The sequence below is a fragment of the Leishmania mexicana genome, chromosome 26, assembly GCF_000234665.1.
Source record: "Leishmania mexicana MHOM/GT/2001/U1103 complete genome, chromosome 26".
Lineage (NCBI taxonomy): Eukaryota > Euglenozoa > Kinetoplastea > Trypanosomatida > Trypanosomatidae > Leishmania > Leishmania mexicana.
The window spans coordinates 192,546-207,090 of NC_018330.1; the positions used below are offsets into that span (position 1 = coordinate 192,546).

The 14,545-nt window shown below is 61.8% G+C and overlaps 2 protein-coding genes across 2 annotated transcripts; both read right to left on the bottom strand.

The window, feature by feature from the left end:
- Window positions 1-489: 489 nt before the first annotated feature.
- On the bottom strand, window positions 490-6,600 carry LMXM_26_0730 (conserved hypothetical protein; the record flags this gene model as incomplete). The annotated part of the gene is made up of 1 exon (XM_003876325.1): window positions 490-6,600. The coding sequence occupies one exon, from the start codon at window positions 6,598-6,600 to the stop codon at window positions 490-492; it is 6,111 nt and encodes a 2,036-aa protein (XP_003876374.1).
- A 4,921-nt stretch (window positions 6,601-11,521) lies between these two features.
- LMXM_26_0740 (conserved hypothetical protein) lies at window positions 11,522-14,053 on the bottom strand (the record flags this gene model as incomplete). The annotated part of the gene is made up of 1 exon (XM_003876326.1): window positions 11,522-14,053. The coding sequence occupies one exon, from the start codon at window positions 14,051-14,053 to the stop codon at window positions 11,522-11,524; it is 2,532 nt and encodes an 843-aa protein (XP_003876375.1).
- Window positions 14,054-14,545: the final 492 nt, after the last annotated feature.

Here is a 14,545-nt window from a genome sequence, read left to right on the forward strand (position 1 = left end):
AGGGAGACAAGCATGGAGGACACCGCAAAAAGCTGGACAGATGGCTTGCAACGTCGGCAAGAGAAGCTCGGGAATAAGGTTGAAGACCGCGCCAAGGGTGCGCTCCTGGGGCAGTTCAGAAAGAGAAAGAGACGGGTGGTGTGCGGGGGGGGGGGGGCAGGTGCGGCGGCGCACATGGAGAGACCATACATACATACATCCACAAAATCCGTGACTTATGCCGGCCTTTCCCTAGCCTTCCCCCTTCACCACGCCCGTACTGCCTACGCGATGGAACGCCACTGCACTCGGGGCTGCCCACACGCACACGCACACATCCTCCCCCCTTCTCTTCTCGTCCCCCCCCCCCACGCTTTCATTCCTCTTTCTCTCACGCTTCCGATCCCATCTCGCCCGTTCGCCTACGCGGTGGACGAGGGAGCGGGGAGACCCGAAAGTAAGGTGAAGATGCGCGGCGCCGACAACGCCATTTTGGAGGGGGAGAGAGACTCAATAAAGGTAAGACAGCGTCACGGCATCCTTCACCGCCGTTACCTTGCTGCAGTAGGGGCAGCACACGACGGTAGTGGTGCCCGTTGCGGCGACAGTGGACGCGTTGCGATTTGTCCGCCGCGCCGTGGTACGCAGATCGAGGTAGGTCTTGTGGGACACCACGTGTCCGCACTCTAGTAGCGTTGGCGGGTTCAGCAACGACGCATAAGCCCTGTCCGGCGAGGCAAGAAGATTGCGCGTCACCGGCGGCATATCGAGCGGCACCGTGACGGCCCGCAAGGCATGAAAGGCGTCATTGTTAAGAGGTGTCACTGCCGCAGCTGCAGCTGTCGCGGTAGTGGCACCACCGGCCTGATCCTCCTCCTCCCGCCCCTCATCACGGTCGCTGGCCAGCACGGCGGAGTCGGCGTAGAGGGCCGTCATGGCACGCGTCATGATGCGCGAAATCGTGATCGCATCCGGCATCATTGACGGGCCGCGAAGAAGAAAAGCTGGGAAGAGGGAAGAGACAGATATGATGCGGATGGGGTCTGGGAGTGCGGCATGCGGAAGCGGCGGCGCCGGTTGGCGTAGCTGCTGCAGCCGCTGATACTGGTGTTGCTGTTGCTGCGACCGCGGCGACCCTGGCAAAGCTGTGCGCATGTCGAGGGTGTTGAGTGCGACAGCAGTGCTCTGCAGCTGAGGGAGATTGGAGCGGGGTGACGGTGCTGGAATTTGCCGCTGCTGCGCCGGCCGTGAGACCTCAGTGCTCCGTTCGAAACGGCTGCGCAGCGCTCGAATGGTGTTGGGGAGCTGACGATTCGCATTCGTGACGGCAGCCGTACCCAGCGCGGGGGCTGTGGCCACCTCTGCCGGTCCTCCTAAGACGCCGTGCGTCGGCGTCGACGACTGCGACGGGTCCGGGGCGGAGTAAACGATCTCCTGCGGCGGCAGTGTAGCGCAGATGAGCAACGCACCGCAGACAAGCGGGTCAAGGCAACGGCGGCGCGTCACGGGGCAAAAGCACATCGTGGACTGAAACACAGGCTGCCAGCGGCACTGCACCACCGACACACACGCGGCAGTGTACGACGGAAGCGTGTGCCGCGTGGTGAAGGTGGCGGCGCGGGCGTTGAAGTAGTGCCGGGTCGACAGCTCCGCCTGCTTATGAGGAAGGAACTTGCCGACATTAAGCGCATCGACAAGGGAGCCGGTGTCAAGCATTCGCTCTACCGAGCAAATCAGCGCCACATTCGACGCCCCTGCCTCGAGTCGCGCGTCCATCTCCTGCAGCAGCGATGATGTGTGCGGCACATCGAGCGTCAGTCCACTGTGATGGTGGGAGGCGGCGTGCGAAGAGGCGCGCTGCTGCGACGGTGAGCCACCGCCTTCGGTCCCGGATCGCTGATCGGCGCCGTGAGAGGGGCTGTTGGCACCTCCGCTGACGGTACTACTCCGGCGCCGATCGCCCGTCAGGTATCGAACGAAGCCCTCGATAATAGCGTGGCGTGTCTGGCCTGGGCCCGATAGGTTGATGAGGCGCCGAGCAGTGCCGCGTCCGCGGCGCTGCCGCGTGGTTTCACTCTCGCTGTCACCCCGCCGTTGCTGCTCTGCCGGCTGATCGGCGTCGTTTTCCCCGCTACCGCCACCACGCCCAGAAGACGCTCGCTGCTCTGCGCCTCGAATGCTCGGCCGCGCACTTGCCGCGCTGCGCAGTGCGGGAGACGACAACGTGCCCGGTGGCAAGCTGAAGTTGTCAAGCCCCTCCTCCTCGTCCGCGCTTGGGGCGCCAGGCGAGCGGCGTCGGCCAGCAGGAGAAGAACCCATCTTCTGCTCCCGCCGTGCCCGGACGCGGGCAACCACATCGCTGAGCTGCACCTCCGGAAATACGCTATGCAGCAGGTGACGCCCCTCCAACTGGTCGAACGAGTTCAGCAGATAGGCGCTGATGGGCGTCACGTACTTTTCAAGGCCATTGTCGAGCGACACGGACATGCCTAAGACGCCGGTGCCCTGGGCAATGGACGCAGCCCGACCTCGGCGGCGCACATACGACATCAGCGTCTCGTCGGTGCCACCGTGCCACACAGGTGCCAACGAGAAGGCGGTGGAGGTCGCCCTGGAGAGATCGGCAGCACACGCAGCACCGCTACGACGGCTCTGCAGTGTCGCCTCCGCCACCAAAAGCACGTAGAGTTCATACATGGCGTTCAGCTTGCGCGCCTCCTCCAGAAGCGTTGTTGTGAGAGACTCCACATATACCCAGACGGGAAGCGGCAGTCTGGAGGGGGACGCTGCGCATAATGCTGATGCCAGTGGTAACGTGCCCTCCCCACCGACGGGGCTCACGGACCCGTGACGGTGCGGCGCCTCCTGCCACGGCGCGCCGTCGCAGTTGCCGGTCTCAGCAGCGCCTGTCTCCCATGCGAGGAGGTACGGCGCCACAGCCAGAATGTAGCGCGTGAGATGCTCTTCATGGCTGAGGCTGTCGCTGGCGCCGTCAGAGTCGCCGCTCAGAAGTCTGTCCACCACCGTCGACGCCACGCTCCGCAGCATCGGGATGTAGCCCAGAGCGCTCATCGGATGGAGCACTGAAAGCATCAGCGGCGCAGCGCCAGTGCCGTTGCCGCCTGTCATTGCAACACCGCGGCAACCAGGCGGAGTAAGCGGGTCGGAAATGGAGTTCAGGGTGTGCGCAGAGTGGCTGCTGATTGCCCCCGGGTTACAGCCGTCGTGCAGCATGCATGCCTCTTGTGCGGAGCGGTCCTGTATCTTGCGGTGCTGCTGAAGAGACACCAAAAGGCGCGTGGCAGCCGCAAAGAAGCTACATGGCGAGCTCGGCTGCGGCGTGGCCTTGCCGTTCCGAGCCTCGGTGTCGGCGGAAACCGCTACTGGCGTGGTGCGCATCAGCGCCGACAGTTCTTGCAGCGTGCTAATGGCGATCAAATCGGTCTGCAGCAGTGCGCAGAGCGCGCGCAGGTGTTCGGCGGCGGCCCTGTGATCCATCACTGGTGCCACCTTTCCTCCCCCGATGCACTGTGCCCACGTTCGTTGGGACACAGCATCCTCAGTGGCCGACGCGCCAGCCGCGACAGTGATTGTGGAAGAACTCTCCGCCGGCGGCGCCAGCGTATCCGCACGCACTCGCACGCAGCGCCGACGCAGCAGGGCGTCTTGCCGCTGCTGAAGCGTCTGCTGCCAGTGCTGCTGCGCCTCGTGAGAGCAGCACTGCTGCTCAGCAAGCGTGCGCGCGCCGGTGGTGGTGGGTATGCGCTGCTGCCGCAGGGGCAAGTGTTGCTGAGCCGGCGACGATGAGAACGGCGCGGGTGCCGTGGTGGCGCTGCCACGGCTAGACGCCGCTCCTACAGCCGCGGACACCGCGTGCGTTGCAGTGGCACCGCCGCCAACTACGCGCATCTCCGGCACGTCGAAGCCGCCAAGCCACACATCCGCGAGAGCGACTGTGGCTCGCACACCGCAGCTTGCCTGTGTCGGCGCAGACGGCTCACCCTCCTCCGCCCCCACCTCTGCCTCGTCCTGATGCGGCTCCGCGGACCGTGACGTGTCGCGAAAGGAAGAAGGGGCGGCACTGCTGCTCTGGCTGCTGTGTAAAGAAGGCTGAGCAATGGATACCGAGTGCTCTAGCGATGTCATGAGCGAGATCGGGGAGGCCTGCACAACAGCAGCCGCAGCTGTCGCCGAAGACGTCACAGGGGTCCGCTTCGTGCGATGGCGCTGGCCATCGCTGCCTTCGCCGTCGTTAGAGCCCTCCACCTCCTCGGCGGAGGAGAACAGCTCATCCGCGACAGTAGAGAAGTCGCTGGCGCTCGCCGCGGCGGCGGCGTCGGAGGACGAGCGGTTGGTAGAGGAGGCTGCAGACGAGGAGAATGAGAACGCCTTCGGTGCTGCCGATACACGCTCCCGCGTCAGGGACGTGGCCGAGGTCTGTGAGCGCCTTGTGAGACCTGTCTTTGACCCCTCCTGCCGATCCTCTTCTGCCGAGGCTGTGGCGTCCGCGTCTCCGCCGGCAGCAGCGATGGCCATGTCCTCAAGAAGGGCGCAGAAGTCGTGGATCTGCGCCATCCAGGTCGAAGTCGTTGGCAAACGCGTGGACAGCTGCGCAGACACCCGTGACAGCTCGGAGCGAGGGTTGTCCATACCGGTAGAAAGCTCCTTCGCCGCTCCTGCGGCTGTAGTAGTCAAGGAGCCGCGACAGACACTGCCGCGTTGGCCGTGCCTCACCAGCGTGCGCACCTCTTGCAGGACCACAGCAAAGTCAGCTTCGACGTCGCCGGTGGCACTTCTGTAGCCCTTGCCCGAGGCGTCGTCGCTGGGCCCCTTCGCTCCTTTCGCCGCGGGCTTGGCAGACCGAGCGGCTGCCGCAACCCCTGAGACAGCCTCAGCACTCTGCAACACCGTGTTGACGTCGTCTTCCTCGCACCAGCACAACTCGGCCTCCATTGGTGCAGGAAGGGCGATGCCGTCAGCGCGGAGTTGCCCCAGCACCAGCGCGTCGACAGACTCCTGCATCGTTGGTCGGCCTCGGCGGCGTGATGCTTGTTGCGCCTGCGCATCGGCACTGCTCGCTTTCGTACTGCGAGTGCGTCGACGCGGCGTGCGACGCGTGGGCGTGGTCTGAACAGGCCCATGGCTGCGGTGACGCTTGCCGCTTCCTGTGATCACCGTCTTGGAGGAAGCTCTGCGGTCGGCAGCCGCGGAACCGGACAGCTGACGCTGCTGTTGCTGCTCCTCTTCCTCGAAGCGCAAGTCGTTGTCACCACCGCTGCCGTAGCTGCCGCTGTTGCTGTTGTAGCCGCTGCGAACGGAGCTGGCCGCTGGGCTACCCCGCGAGTTGGACAGAGGTGAGCGCAGCACTGACAATTCGTACGGCGACTCTTCCGTCAGCCGACGCAGGAACTCGTCAGTCTCGTTGCGCTGATGGGTGCTATCGCCGTTGAGTCTAGAGTGCGTTGGTTGGCCATCTGAACTTTTCAGCTGCGAAGCCACACCGCCGCCACGGCCGCCGTCGCTAGAGTCCTCCCGCTTCCACGCACGGCCGCCGTGCACGCCCTGGGGTGGCCGCACTCGCCGCCGCTCACGCGGTCGCGGAGGCCACTCCACACAGTGACTCAAGTACTTCTTCACGTTCTCCACGCAGGCCGCGTGGGGCAGCTGCGCCGCCGGCACTTGGAGCTCTGGTCTGTCAGCGAGTGAGAAGGCTAGCGGTGGGGACGCCGTGGACTCAGCTGGGGGTGCTTTTCGGTTGGGAGACGCCGCCGCACGGAGAGGCGGGCTGGCAGTGCTGACTAGACGTGTAGGCACGGCCATCGTGGCAGGCCTCGCCAGAGACGAGGCGGCAGAGGACGCGCCGAGGCCCGAACTAGGCACAGCAGCGTCGCTGCCGACGCCGCGGCTGGCAGCGGAACCGGCCGGCAGCTGCGTAGGGGTGGTAGTTGTGTTGACGATGGATGAACGGTGAGCCGGCGGCGGGGAGGCGGGGCCTGGGTCACTCGGCGAGGTGTCCCTAAAAGACCCTCGAGGAGCTGGGGCGGTGCCGCTGGTGCTGCCTCCTGCTGGCGCAGAGGATGGCGACGCCATGATTTGTGGTGTGCGCAGAGTCGCGGCAGGCGGCGACGATGGCGAGCCAGGTCCGCCCGTCGCGCCAGTCCAACTCCCCTTCGCGTTCATGCTCGGGTAGCGTTCCGAGAGTGCGCTCAGCTCTTGGGCGAGGGCAGAGACGCCGCGGCGCAGAACAGCCAACTGCTGGCCCACCTCGGCATCACACCGCGCGGCAGCCGTGGCGAGAGCGTCCAGCGTAGAGGACACCTGCAGAGCGGCCTGTTTGGGTCCTGTAGATGACGCATGCTCGTCACGGTTTCTGTGGGCAACGTCCTCCGCCCTCGGATCTGGCGCGGAGGGCTGTGCTGTGGCGCAGAGAGCGTCCCCGCTGGCACGAAACAGTACCTCCAAGCGCGACAAGGCATCCATGAGAGACGACAACGACACCCCCGCCTCTCTCGCGTGCAGCTGGGCGACGCTGGTGAAACGTGTCGCACCGACGCCAGCACCACCCCCAGAGGGGGTGGCGGGGAAGGCGGCAGCGCAGCTGCTGTACACAGAGTCTATCATCGTCCTCTACGCGCGGCCTCGTGCTGTGTGATGACAACCACACGCACAAGGAGGGGGGGAACGGGCGCGAAGAGAGGAGGCAGGGAGACACAGGCGCGATCGTGGGGGCGGGTGGCGAGGCTCCAGGTCGCGCTGAGAGAGCCGAGCAAAAAAAAGGGTAAAAATAAAGAAGGGGGAAGTGGCCAGAGAGACAAGAAAAGGCACCGCAAGAATCGCTCGGTGCGGCCACAGTGAACGCGGGGGTCTCTGGATGCGCGTCACTGCTGGTGAGGGTGCGAAAGAGGGCTAACGTCGCGCACGCGCACAGAACACGAAGGAAACGGCAACAAAAAAAAGACAGAGATGCGCACAGGAATCCGCCCCACCCCACTCCACCGACGACCAGTCGAATAAGACCACAGCGGATGCTGCTGCTTACCCCTAGGTACAGGTAACACACCGACGCAGCCGTGCCAGGAGTACTGCTGCGACGGCAAAAGTGGCCGGAATAACTGTCCCCCAACACCCAGAAGAGTGCGGAGGAGTAGGAGGAGGAGGAGGACAGCAGAGAGAATCGCGTCCCACGACGTGAACGCAGAGAGACGCAGCAACAACAACAGCACAAGGAGAGCACAACACAGACGTCGCACAAGGAGAAGAGAATGCACACGCGTGCGTGAGAGGGAGGAGCAAGAGCAGGAGGAGGAGAGAAGGGGGACAGTGGGGGAGGGGAGAGGGAAAAGAGAAGGCAAGCGAGGCGAGTGTGCGTGCGTGTGTTTGCATAAAACACGCAGAGACTGGAGCCAAAGGAAAAAGACGACGACAAAAGGAAGAGGGAGGCAGCGGTGAATAATAATAATAATTAATAAATAAATATATATATATATAAATATATAAATATATAAATAAATAAAATGGTGTGAGACGAGACACAGCACGCCAACGGCCGCACGGGTGGAGGAGCCGGCGTGTGCGTTTTGCGTATGAGGGGGAGAGCACCACTAGAAGAGATACAGAGAGAGAGCGAGAGAGGGAGACGTGCGGGACAGTCGCGTGGGCGACTCATCAGGAGAGGGAGCGCAGACAGAGAGAAGCGAAGGGGATGAAGGAGGATGTGGGGAGGAAGCAGAAACATAGAGGGAAGCAAGGGCAAAAGCGGCAGAGAGAGACGTAAGACAGGAGGAGGAGAAGGGGGGCAAGGAAAGAAGTTCAACACAGAGGCTCACAGCCGCGCGCAACACATTCCCGGATGCATGCGCGGCGGATAACTGTTGAGGGAGATGAATAGGGGGAGGGGGGAGGGGGCAAGATAATAGAAGCCCCCGGCCCGCTGGCACACAAAGAAGAGCGCGTGGTGGTGGTAGAAGTAGTGCGAGAGAAAGAGAGAAAAAAAGGACAATGGTGAAAGCAGTGAGACGTATGCGTGCGTGTGCGTGTGCGTGTGCGTGGGTGCCTGTGAAAGAAAACGAAGGCGAGCCAGATGGTGGCTGGCAACCACAACGGTGACACAGACGCGTGCACAAGCGGATTGATAAAAGAGATGAATGGAAACAAAGGAACTGCCGAGGGAGAGGGAGGGAGAAGGGGAGAGAGAAACACGCAAGATGGATGAAAGCGTTCGACTTTGACGCGCCTGGCCTCTTCCTTTCCTCCCCAGTGTATAGAGGGAGGGAGGGAGGGAGGATGCGGACCGCCTGTCAGGGCTGACGTCGAATAGCTTTTCCTCCTTCTTCCTTCGCGTATGTGCACTCTCTGCCTATCGCTCCGTCCGCGCCTGTGCGCCGGGTCGAGTCCGAACACAGACGTTGGGAGTGTCAGGGGATGGGTAAGGGGAGAGAGGAGAGAGGAGAGAGGAGAGAGAGTGGGTGCGTATGTGTGTACGGCAGACGTACCTGCACCCAAGAGAAGACAGCGAGATCGCGTAAGGCGAGGGAAAGACATGTGTGCGTCAGGGTGTGGGAGAGGAGTGAAAGGCACACGACGTTGTGCGTGATATGTACGGGAGAAATGTAAGATGAGGTAGAGGGGAGCTGAATGTGACGGAGGAAGGTGCATAGAAGAGGAGACAGTGTAAAGACATTACGTCGCGATACGCAGTACTCTCTCTCTCTGCGCGACACGGAACTACGCCGTTGGCAGGCTTCCCCTCGCCCACTTCCCCCTTCGCCTTCCCCTGGCTCGCTGCTCTCGGGCGCATGGACCCCAGGAAAAGGAGAAGAGGAAGACGAGAAAGACAACGAGAGGAAAAACACTGTGACGCACTGCCGTTTACATGAAGCACACGCGCGTCACCACCCGCGGCGTCCGTGTGTGTCCGTGTGTCTCTGCACCCCCACCGCTCTCGTGGTGCACACACGCGCGCACTAGGGTGCTGCTGATGGTGCATCTTTCCGCCGCACTTCGTTCTCTTCGGCTTTGCTTTGTTGCTTCTTCTCTCTCCTCACAGTGATGGGGGGAGGGGGGGAATCGACTGCCGCTGCTGCGCACGGGTAAGGCCACAGCCGCTGTGCCTCCCACCTGCCCAGAGCCACTCTCTTCCTCTCACCCCCGAGAAAGAAAGAGCGAGCGAGAGAGGGGGAGAGCCGTCTGGAGCAAGTGTGTGTGCGTGTGTGGACGGTGGAGAGGGGAGAGAGGGGTGGGAGAAAGGGTGTGTGAGTGGGTGGGTGGGTGAGTGCGTGAAAACGAGAACATCGATAGCCATATAGCAAGGGGCACGTGTGGTGCCGTAAGTGAAGGATGCCTTAACCCACCATCCCCACCCCTCTCCCCTTCCCCATCCTTTTCTTTGGGAGGCGAAGATGAGAGAGGGCGGGGGTGTTGGGTTGTGTGTGTGTGTGTATTTGTTCGTGTTCGTTTGTAACGGAGGAGGAAAAAGGTGCAGGGAGGATGCAGGGGAAGTGTGTCCCAAACGTACATCGATACCAAACCACCAATAGTGTGGACACGGCAGCAACACACATGGAGAGAGACCCAACAGCCCACAACCAGAGGCGAGACACACCAACGACAGCGGACGGAAACAGAAAAACACGAAGTGCAAAACGAGGAGAGGGGCATATGTCCCCTACACAACATCCGCCACATGTTACTCATGAGAACCAAGGAAGAAAAGAATAAATGAAGAGTGGAGGGGGGAGTGTTCAACCTAGCGAGAGCAGGACACGTCGAATGTGTGGGTGGCTGGGTGTGGGTGTACACCTGCCTGATGCTTCTGCGCATGGGCACGTGCGACGTCCGCGGGGGAAACAGAGGGAGAGAGATGGCACACATCTGCGCATGCAACATGGCTTGTTCTCTCTCATGTCAAATACCTTTTCGTTTGTCCTCATCACACAGTGCTGTGCCCTTCGACGACACAGTCCCCTGCGAGCCGCACATGGTGTTGGTGTGATGGCCAGGACGTTCATTTGCCCCCCCCCCACGCTGCAGGCGAACACACACTCGAGCGGGGCGGACAGTCGAGGAAGGGGTACGGCAGGGCTGCAATAAGTGGATCCAGGGAAACGGAAGACGAGAGAAGAAACACACGCAGAACAGGAACTTCGCCCAGGAACCGAGAAGGCCCCTTTCTACGTTTGTCGACGTGTCCATTTCTCTGCCATGCAACATGCGCCCAGCTCCGCTCTGCCCCCCTCCCAGGCCTGTCACAGGCTCACCTCGCGTCGTGCCAAGCAGCTGTAGACAGAAGCCCGCACAGCAATGCGCCGACATCACCATCTCAGAGCAGGCCCCGTGCACCAAACGCTGCCCACACCCGCCTCGCAGCCGCTCACATTGTGCCGGTCACCACCTGGTGCATCCCCCTCGCGGTGGTGCAGGCCCCCCACACACACTCACGCACACACACCCGTGGGCAGCGTGAGGGCCGGCTGTGATGCGCTCGAGTCACGCTGACACGCCGATCAGGACCTGTCCGCAGACATCCGCAGCAATGCATCGCTCTAGCTTCGCCACGCTGTAGGCGCTTGAGCCTGCCACCACCACAAGCGGTTCGGCATGTTGGCAGGGGGATAGAGGAGGGAGGAGGCCTAGTCGGCTTCCTCCCGCACAGAGAGGGAGAGGGGGGGGTTCACTGAACCCTGTGGATACCACACTCTGAGGTGTGTGTATGTGTCCACCCACCCCGCCTTGCCATGATGGACACCACCACCGAACGCACAAAGAATGAAACACGCAAAAGCAGTAAGGCACACTGGAGAGCAAGAAAAGGACGGACAAAAGTGTGCGGGGGGAAGGGGGAGGGGGGTGGTGGTGGGGGGCGCAAGGCACATAGAATGGTCGACGTACTCGCAGATGGAGCGACGAAGGGGGGGAGGTGGTGCGCGGATACGCATGGGGCCTGCGCCACACCCGGCGGGAGAAGAGAGAAGAGGGGGAAGGTGCAACACATACAGAGAACAGGAGAGATGAAGAGACGTAAAGCCGAGGGAGGAAAAGATGAGGATGCACGGGATAGGTAAGGGAAGGAAGGGGAGGGGAACGGAGCAAGACCACTGCAAGGCAAACATAATGATGGTAAACGAATACACGAACAAATCAACAGCGTATACACATACACACGTGTAGAGGCACAGGGGTGGCGGGGGAAATGTGGGAGGGAGGAGAGGGGGAGAGGGGGAGAGGGCATGGACAGACGCGTGCAAAACGAGTACAAGGAAGAAGGCAAGAAAAAAAGACGATGAAGTCGTTGTTCTACTGCGCTGCGCCCCTTCGCATAGCGTGGTGATACACACACACACACACACAAGGGGGAGGAGGAGGAGGAGGTGGTGGCGGTGGCCCACGCACACACACACACACACAAGACCTCATGCCTCAGAAAGCCTGATAGACGGCACCTGCCGCGTTGGCCCTCTCTCAATCGATCTCCCTCTCTTCTCCACACCGCTTACCTGCTTAGGGGACTCTTCGTTGGGTGGGGCGTGTCCATATTTTTACCTCATCACCGCAGCTGCGCGGCGTACTTCCGCACCAGTCGTTCGGGCTGCTCCCGCATCCCCACTATTGCCTCCGTGACGACGGCCTCTGGAATCGGGTCTTTCTCGAGCAGCGCAATGACATGCTCCAGACCGCCAAACAGCTTCAGCCCACGTAAGTCCTCTGCTTGTATGCTCTCTGGCTTCAACGTCTCCGGCAAACTGTCAATGTCATTGAAGGACCTGCTCACGTATGAGGCGGAGTCGAACTCCATCACACCGGAGAGGTGGAACGTGTTATTGTGCGTAAGCGCCAGCGAGAAGTACTTCCCGAGGCACGCTTCCCGCACATTCTCCAGCACCGGCGTCGGTGTCACCACCTTGCTACCCAACGTGTCGAGCTGGTTCTTGTCGTTGACGCCCCACACATACAGCCTCGCGTTGTCGTCGATGCCGTAACTTGTGTAGCAGCCGCAGCCGATGCGGGTGAAGAAGGCGCCGTGTGTGATGCGGACCGGGGTGTAGTAGTGGTCGCAGTCACCCGTGCCCAGTCGCCCACCTGTCCCGATGCCCCAGGAGTAGATCTCGCCAATGGCGTTGAGCGCCATCCCGTGCCAGCCGCCGGCGGCGACTTGAATGATACCCTTGAGACTGTCGATGAGCAGCGGTGACAGCACAACACCACGGGTTTCGCCAGAGACGTTGCGCATTATCATGTGTGCCGGGACGACCTTCGGATCCGGCTCCAGTCCTACGCCACAGCATTCGATCGTGCCCCAGCTGTACACCTGGCCGGACGCGCTGAGAGCTAGTGCAAAGTAGCTGCCACATGACACCTGGACGATCTCCTTGTCGGCGAGCCAAGTAATCTCGCGAGGTTGCGAAATGCGCTGGTACTTCTTCGGGTCAACGCCGAGACCGCACTGGGCAAAGCTGTTGTTGCCCCACGCGAAGACCCGCTCCCCCTCAGTGATAGCCATTGAAAAAGAGAAGCCGGCCGCGACGGACGTGATGATGGTACGGGAAAAGAAGCCGATGCGCGTCGCCTGCGGGTACACGGGTACACGGTCCTGCGTAAAGTGCTTCGCCTGTGCCGTGTCAAAGCCGAGCTGCCCCCACCCGCCGACGCCGAAGGAGTAGCAGCTGCCGCGCCGACTAATCATCAGGGTAAAGCCCGCGCCAACGCCGCAGGACAAGATGCCCTCCTTAAGCCCAATGGAGGTGACCGAGACGGGTACGCCGCGGTGGGGAACACCGAGCACAAGCATCGTTGTGTTCTTTGGGATTGTCAGAGACAGCCCGTGCGTTGGCCCGCTCTTCGTCCAAAGGGTGGTGTAGTTCTCCAAGATCGCCTGGCAGCGCACCATACGCATGCCGTAGCCAATACCGACACCCAGCCCAAGCCCTGTTCCGTAGACGACAGTGTCGCCGTTGTTCAGCAGGAGCGTGGTGTGCATGCGGCCGCAGCTAGCGTGAATCACCTTGCGCCCACCCGTGATGTTCATCTTGGTCGGTGCCGGCACCGAGTACTCGCCCACTACACCGCACTGGTCACCCTGATTATCTCCGCAGGCGTAGGCATTGCCGTCGTCAGTAATGAAGACGGTGTGGAAGGAGCCGCAGGCGACGTCGACAACACGCTTACCCTTCATGGCCGTCACCACCTCCGGCAACAGGTGGTCATCCTGGTCACCGTGGCCAAGACGGCCGCTGTTCCCTATGCCCCACGTATAGACAGAGCCGTCCGCCGACACTGCTGCGTAGTGCCAGGGACCGCTAGAGAGGAGCTTGATGTCCTTGTCATCGAGGCTATCGATGCGCACCGGCACGCGCGCCACTACTCGGGACTCCGACTGCGGAGACTGCACCAACTCTAAGCCGGCGGCAGCCAACTTCTCCGCCACGGCGTCGCGGTCGCCGAGCAGCGTCGCCTCACCCCACCCGTAGACTGCGCCCGATATGGTCCGCGCCAACACACTGTAGTTGGAGCACGCCACTTCCACTACACTCTCGTCTGGCACAACGCGCAGCTGCCCGTAGCCACAGCATGTGTTGTTAAGATCCTGGTGGCACTGTCCGCAGTTGTTTGCGCCCCATGTGAAGACGTTACCCTTCAGGGACACGCACGCATAGAAAGCAGATCCAGCCGCGACATCCACGACTACGTCGTCATGCGTGAACGGGATGACATCCACCTGCCCAGGGCAGATGGGCATATTCGCCTCGTTCGCGATCACACGCGGGCAGAAGCGCGGGTTTCCAACGCCGAGCTCACCCCACATGCCGCCGCCCATGGCCATCAAGATGTTGCGCACGCCCAGCCAAACAGACGAGAGACCGCCGCAGGCCATGCGGATCGGCTTGTCATGACCGCCAATCATCATTGGCGTCACCAGGTTGTAGCGGAAGTTTGTGCCGAGCTCGCCATTGCGGCAGAAGCCCCAGCCAACGATAACGCCATCGCCGCTGATGTAGCGCTCCACAAGCTTGCGCGTGGCTGGGGACACGTTCTCCATGTTGACGTACAGGGCGCCAGGCGTCTCCATGACAGGTTGCATGGTTGTGGCCTGAATATTCGTATTGCGCCACGTAAAGCTACCCCGATGGACGACCCCAGTGACAGGCGGGGGCCTGCCGAAGGAAGAGTCAATGGGGGGATACAGAAGGGGGAGGGGGGCGTCGTATGTTGCGGCGTACGTATGTGGATGTGTGACTGCTTGTGTTGATGTGAAAGCAATGAAAGGGGAGAGCGACACGTTAGGGGGGAGGGAGGACGCCGCAGAGGTAAGATGAGCACCTCAGAGAAGGAGGAGGGGGAGGGGGTAAGACTGTGGTAGTCGGGGTGAGGTGGGGGGACCAATGTGCGCATGCAAGGATCCACCAAGGGAGGGAAAACACGGATGCCGTAGAGGAGTAAGAAGGCACATCCGTAGCAGACAGTCCACACAAGGAGAGGAGGGTAAGAAGGAAGCGCAGAGATGAGCCGGGCACTTTGGAGTGTTGACGAGCTCCCAACGTATTCTGTGTGCCTGGGTAGAGGAAGGGTGAGG